This window comes from Anneissia japonica, unplaced genomic scaffold (assembly GCF_011630105.1).
Source record: "Anneissia japonica isolate Jap-2015-1 unplaced genomic scaffold, ASM1163010v1 scaffold287806_len661372_cov189, whole genome shotgun sequence".
Lineage (NCBI taxonomy): Eukaryota > Metazoa > Echinodermata > Crinoidea > Comatulida > Comatulidae > Anneissia > Anneissia japonica.
In genome coordinates this window covers 134,566-141,905 of record NW_022743067.1, presented here as the reverse complement: position 1 = coordinate 141,905, position 7,340 = coordinate 134,566, and the positions used below count along the sequence as shown (strand labels likewise).

Here is a 7,340-nt window from a genome sequence, read left to right as displayed (position 1 = left end):
AGGACTTTCAAGGAATTCAATGATTCGTACGAACCCTGAATACATATGTAGAAAATTGATAAAAGATTAATTGATTCCTGTATTTAACCGATAATGACTGTTCTGATTGACTCTTAAACATCGATAGATGAGTAAAATAAATAATGTATGGTGGTATAGTCAACCATTATTTTAGGAAGTTAAACAAAGTTGCGATGATCTTAGTTTTTAGTTTGGTACACTGAAAGCTGATGAGAGTTAAATGGTTTTTCCACAATGGGATATTCCCAGACTGAAATGGTTGAAATGTGTCACCATGAATTGATTAAATACAATACAATACACAAAAGACATAATGCAGTGTAAGTATTAGTAATGGCTAAATCTTTCGATGAGTTCACATTAGAGTAATGCCTATTGTAGCAATAGTATATACATAAAAATGAGTTACAAGAGAGCGAGGGCAGTATAACCTATTAACACACCTTGTGATGACAGAAAAAAATCAAGATGGTAATTGCCTTATGTATAATATATACATCAATAAAATTGGTGTACACATACAATAACTAATCATTATTATTATGTAATAATTAACATAACTCAAGAATATAAAGTCAGAGGGAGAGGTAGACAGAGAAGATAGACAGATTCTCTCAGCATACATGCAAGTGGTATATATCAAATGAAAGCCAAGAAAAAAAAAAAAAATCATTAAATAAAACTTTTTCAGACTGTGTAAGTAAATAAGCTAGAGAGATACAAATATGTTCGTCATACATTAGAAATTGGAATTTATACGCTGGATAAAATGAAAAACATGTTAGATATTTCAAGGAATTCCATTTGGAAAAATTCTCTAAACTTAAAATTAAAAATATATAACAAAATGTTGCCTACCTCATTTACACATTCTAACTCTTCATTCAAGAAATTGCTTGAGGCGGTTGGCATCTTTTGGATGCTACTATAAAATCTATCAACATACTCGCGGTACTTTGGAACTTCACGAGTGTATAATAAACGATTAGTTGATGTGTCCTACAGGAAATAAAAATAATTTAAAACATATCTAAGCCAAACTGTTTATCTAGTTTATCCACTATGAGAAGCTAATTATTGCTTAGCTATACTTAGTAGGCTATTGATATGTTAATTAACACTCTGCCTGCCAAACACGGAGATCTCCGTGTATAGTAACCCAACGCTTGACCACCAAACACAGAGATCTGCATGTTTCAGGTTTTTTAACGGAATCCAATAGATGGAATAATTACCGACATGTACTAATAATTTGAACACTATATTCAGTCTGGACCACGTGTGTTTTGATATTTCAATGTGACCTATTCTCGGTGACCTCATATTGCACGGCAATACTGAAACGCGGTTATCTCAGCTCCATTGTGTGAATATGCGTGAGTCACTTTCATTTTTCTGTCATGGGTCACAAATTGTGATTAGAATAAAGTGTTTGGTAACATTGTAAAGCTAAGATTGTTTGTAGCTCTTGTAGTATTTATTACATGTCAAGCTGATCACATACACACTATCAACGAGCTTCGGAAAAATGTTTTCCGAAAAAAGTTCGCTAAAAAGTCTGGCGGTGGATGTTACTATTTTTTCGAACCCCTGGCGGTCAGAGTGTTAATTACTTGCTTCCTGTCACCTCTCTGGGGTTTTCTGTTTTTAGGTTATTTTAAGTCATTCGATCTTGAAAATGGTTCCATGATGGACCAGAAATGTCGATGTTTGAAAAATATATCTATTTTATTATTTATTACTTAACTTTTTGGAATTGGGTGGTGCAGCAGTTAAAGCACTGCACTTTCAATTGGGAGGTTGGGGTTCGAGATCAGAGCTGGTCACACTGCATGTGTCCCTGGGCAAGACACTTTATGTTTTCCTCTCCTCACTCAGAAGTATCAATGCATGCCTGGGAGAAGGTGATTTATTTGTGCTGATTACATGCAAAACTAGGAATACTCAACAAGGAGAAGAGGAGGTGGCACAAATGATTCTGTACCAAATGACAAAGAAAAAAAAAACACCTGAGCAGTTCTTTAGAAATGGATATCTGTGCTGAATAAATCCAATTAAATAAATAAATTAATTAATTAATTACCATAAATTAATGATGAGAATGCTAATTAAATGTAGTCACTCTGTTACAATACCTTAGTGTATTTGATAGCTTCGACTGCACAAGAGTCCAACAGTGTCTCAGCTATAATTGAGAGGGCACCCTCCACTGGTAATGTTTGCAAAATATCAAAGATGAAATTAGGATGTGTAATTACAGTCACCCAGAACCTTTGAACGAGGCTGTCAAGCAAACATTAGAATAAATGAATATTAAATTAGAGCTATGATTATGCAAATCAAGAGGTAATTAAGGATATAAATAACAGTTGTGCAAATCACCACAAATATATATTTTTTATATATAAAGAAGGCACCCATAACAGGGGTGGATTTAGGGCCCCAGTCCCGGCCACCATTTTAGAAAAGAAAAAAAAAAAGAAAAGAAAGAAAGAAAAAGAAAAAAAATTGATCGCCCAAGGCGCCAAAGAGGTTATTTTTGGGCGTCTAGAACACAAAAATTTTCACAGGGCATGTCCCCGGACCCCAAGGGTAGTGTTATCTCGATCAGCCCAACTTTCGGGGGGACCCCCCTTTTTGGACATCTCTGGATCCGCCCCTGCATAATATAAGGCTCTGTCTCGATTATCAAATTTTCTTTGACAAAAACTGTTGTATGCCCATATATAGTCATGATGTGCCTACATATGGTCATGATGTGATGTCATCATTACCATATTCAGGTATGTCACATGTTTTTGTCAAATACAATTTGGCTAGGGCTTGGATGCTTCGATGATGTTTTAAGGGGCCTCTTTTCTAACCAACCAAAATGTATGAGATGAGTGATGTTTGACATTCATCCTAAAAATCTGGGCTAGGCATACAGTATAGCAAAAATCCCCTGCCCCAGCAATCCTTATTTCTAAACGCCACTGTGCTTAGGCCGTTCAACAATTTTGTTTTAGTCTTATTATTACCTGTTATTCTTCCATGTCTTGGCCATAACTTGGCCGACATCATTCTCTTCTGCTTGTTTATCAAAGAAATCAAATAGATACTTGATAGTGAGTGGAACCGACAGGTTACTGTCATCGCTCGGTGCTTTCAAAATTGCTTCAAACATCCTGTCTACATATTTTTGGATTGTTGTCTGCAAAAAAAAAGTAAATCAAACAAAAATTAAGAACAATATAATTAAAATAGCTCTTTCATAACAAAGGTGGTAATATTAATAGGTAGCTTACATTAGATAATTCATCCTACTACTATGTCTAATGCAATCTCTGTCTTATGATGTGCTACTGATGAATCATTTATTTATTTAAATATTTTTCCTTGTCTGATATCACATTTTTTATTATTTTTGTGTATTTCTTAAGGCAATTTAAAGAATGTCAGCCACAAATCATGTCTATGAACAGATAGTTCTTATTTGGAGATTCACGACTGGAGAAATGCACCTGGCATTTCGGCACTCCAGCTGAAACACAATGAGGGAATTGAGCCAGCAACACTATGGTCTCAATGGTTTAGTGCACATAGTAACTACAACTAGATTAGCAAACTTACGACGCTCTTCTTGTTACCTGTTCAACAGGCCATCAAAAACCATAATACTTTTGTAATAATTGTACATGCTTTTTTTTTTGTACCTTTTATTTCACTTCAAAGTAAATTATTTGTTTTTCTATAATAGATGGTTCATTATAAACACTTATTATTATTATAATCATTAATATTATCAACATCATTATTAGTATCAAAGAGTGACCTTTGTTGACATGAGACGGGGAAAGTGCACTTCTTGGATGGTCTTTAACTTTCTCCTGTACATGGATCCTTGATTTCGTTTCCTAGAATTCCGATGGTCCTCATCAAAGCTATCCAGTTCTTTAACCTTTCAGAAGAAAAATAAAAATGTACAAGACGACAATTTATTTTTTTCTTCTTATACACTTAAATTTAAACCAAATATATAACACTTTTATGATCTCGAGTGAAGAATGCTTGTCTTAATACTTACATATGTTTATATATTTCATGCTTGTTTTGATAACTTTATTTTAATGTGTTTTCAATTGGTAGACCTGCTCTACTCAATAAGAGTCTGATTCTACTTATTGAGAGGTGCACTCAATTCAATTCAAGTAAATTTGTTTTTGCGTCCAACTAATAATCTAACTCTACTTAAGAGGTGCACTTTAGTTAAAAAGATCTACACTTTTATCAATGAGGGCAACACTCTACTTAACAAGAGCTAAACTCATACTCAATACAAGCCAATTTAATTTGTAATGCATCTCCAACTGACATTCCCACTCTAATAAATGAGAATCCTACTATTATTAATGACAGCATATTTCACTTCATGACAGCGACAGTCTTACACAAGAACTCGCTCTACTAAACATGGTGTACTTTATACTAAACCATCTACTCAACAAGAGCTACTCTACTCAGTAAGAGCTACACTCAATGAGAGCTGTACTCTACTCAATAAGAGTTATAATCTACTTATGGAGCTAGACACTAAAATGACACTTAAAACTTATTCAGACTACACTCTGTTGTGATCAGTTGCAATGCAACCGGTAGTAATCCAAAACTGATTACTGCCGATCACAATCAACAAGAGCATTCAGACCAAATCAGACACGACACGGTTCCACATACAAAGTCATAACGCGCGCAAAATGGATCACGTCGATTGGAAGTTGGATTCGTCAGCTGGGCACTCATTGCGCACAACAGCCGTCGGCCGACATGGATCCACGTAGAACGCAATATCGTGACCCTCACGTGGAATGGATTGTTTTTAATGACGATCTGTTCAGCCTGCCACCGACAATCAGCAGAGGGTGTCACAGCATCTAACTGTCACAGGGACCGAAGTTGGATTTATCAGCCGAGAGTCGTACGACCATCGTCAGTCGTACGACGCAGCAAGTGCCCAGCTTTACACTTTACTTAACACAAGCTGTACTCATTGCATTCTAATACAAGAGAACTATACTCACTAAATGCCAAGGTTGTACTCCACGTTCTATATTGAAATCTTCGGCACAGAATCCATATTTTGCATTCATATTAATAGTATTTTCTAAAAGTACAATAAACAAAATTTTATATTTCAATAAAAAAAAGAATATGTACTGACAAGTCTTAATTAAACAATAACATGTGAAAAATAAATAATGAAACAATATACATGAAATTACAATGTAATATTTATATCATATCTCATTTACTGTATGACAAAATATTAATGAGCTTTAACTTGGGAAAAAAACTATACAACACACAGGTATATATCCAGTGGGGGTGCAATGAATGCATACACTCCCTCCCCCTCCCCTCCCCACAATTAGCAGAACCATGATTGAACAAACAATTAACACTCTATGACTTAATTTCATTATGAAGCCTAGACCGGCCTAGAGTGTCTTAGAGGAATAGAAAGGAAAACAGAAAAGAAAATAAAAGGTAAAAAACAAAGAAAGCACAGAATCAAAAAAAAAAAAACAAAACAAAACAAAAAACAAGAAAATAATGGAAACAAAATGAAAGTAAAGAAAATCAAATGAAATGAATTGAAAAAGAAGGGAGAGTAAAGGAAATTGTAAAAAAAAGGAAATAAAAGAAAAGGAAAAAATGAAAAGGAAATGAAAAGAGATTAGGAAAAGGAGAGGAAGTCAGATTTCTGTTATATCCACATTTAAATTACAATAAACCTAATTAATTATAATGATATAATATCAATTGAGTAAAGTAAATCAGAAAAATATGCTTCACTCCCATGTAATGCATTTCAAAATGCAAAAACTAATAGAAGTTCCTACATTATGCATTAAATAAATCACCATTATTATTAATAGGGGTTTTTTTTTTTAGTAACTGGGTAAAAACCTTCAAATATTCAAAAAGTTGGAAGCTGCAATTGAAGGCAATTTTCATATTTTAATCACTAGCAATAGTTACAATGAAGTCAAGATAAAAAATACAATCCCAGAAAAACATTAACCTAATTAATACCATTAATTTTCATACCACAACAAATAGAAGAACCATCCAATAACTATTATGATTAAAGTGTTATATATACCAATAAATGTGTTTAGAACCTAAATATTTTACAGATTTGTATACACATATAAAATACAGTCGAGTTCGCCTAAGTCGAATCTAATGGGACTGGCATAAAAAGTTCGAGTTATACAGATTTCGACTTGCACATTATCGAAAAAAAAATATTAACATAGAACAATATTATGTGTACTCAATGCCCACAAAATCGAATTTCACGCAAAACCGAACATTTTCTTAAGTCCCAAACTCATTCCTATTCTTCTTTTAATAAAATACTTTCCGGAAACATGAACTCTCTATTCCAAATCTCGGGCGATTTGTCCAATTCAGGATGGTAACACTCACTCGAAAAACCAGACGATAGTTTAATAGACATCGTTTAACGACAAGCATACGAGACGCTGTGAAAACGAGACGCTTAGCTATACTCGCATTGCCATGGAGATTATCTGTTGATTAACACGACACACCAGTAGACGTTTTCTTGGTTAATAATTATGAAGTGAAATTTACGCATTCCAATGTTTTAATAAGTGTATATTCTTGCTTTCAATCCTTAAAAACCATTTGGAATCAACCTGCAATAAAGAGGGAACTCAACAAAGCAAGTTTCTACTGGTTACTCTTTTCAGTAGACGTCTAATTCAAATTCGTTAGATTCGTCGGTGTAAATTTCAAATGCACCTCATTCATTCTTTAAACTCAAGACGCTTTTCAAAACATGTTGCTAATTTAATTACGGAGGAAATTTTTAGAGAATAAAATATAATTTGTTAGGTTTATTTAGATTTGATTCTAAAATATATCATGAGGGTTTCTTATTTGTTTTTTGTTTTGTTTTATAAATTTGTTTAATTAAAACATTCTTGATTACACCGAGCTTGTTACTGTCACGCACTATGAAACTTTGGGCGATCTGACGTCATCACAGCCGAAGCACATGTCTAGTCTGCAAAACACCCCACGAAAATGGACCAATTGGCGGGCAGGCAGAGTTTTTGGGGGCACGACCTGTTCTGTTTACAACTAGACTGCCGACCAGCAAGTGGCATTGCCCAACGAAGAATGTGTGCTTGGAAAAACATAATCAGACCTAAAGAAATGCACGCAAAAACAATATAAAAGTCGCACAGTTTTATTGGTAATAATTAAATTTGCTGAGCAGTACAGCAAAACAACAGGTACTGTAC

The 7,340-nt window shown here is 34.1% G+C and overlaps 1 protein-coding gene across 2 annotated transcripts in view; it reads right to left on the bottom strand.

Annotated features, from left to right (window-relative positions):
* Positions 1-465: 465 nt before the first annotated feature.
* The window catches only part of LOC117119345 (plexin-A4-like), an 84,326-nt gene continuing 77,451 nt past the window's right edge, over positions 466-7,340 (bottom strand). The window contains exons 30-34 of one of the 2 annotated variants that reach the window (XM_033264134.1): positions 5,082-5,164; positions 3,836-3,961; positions 3,042-3,214; positions 2,157-2,304; positions 466-1,020 (exon numbers count right to left, since the gene is read on the bottom strand). In XM_033264134.1, the coding sequence (XP_033120025.1) occupies positions 775-1,020; positions 2,157-2,304; positions 3,042-3,214; positions 3,836-3,961; positions 5,082-5,164 (776 nt within the window). In that variant the 3' untranslated portion in view covers positions 466-774. The remainder of the gene's footprint in view (positions 1,021-2,156; positions 2,305-3,041; positions 3,215-3,835; positions 3,962-5,081; positions 5,165-7,340) is intronic. The other variant, XM_033264133.1, reaches the window with a different exon arrangement.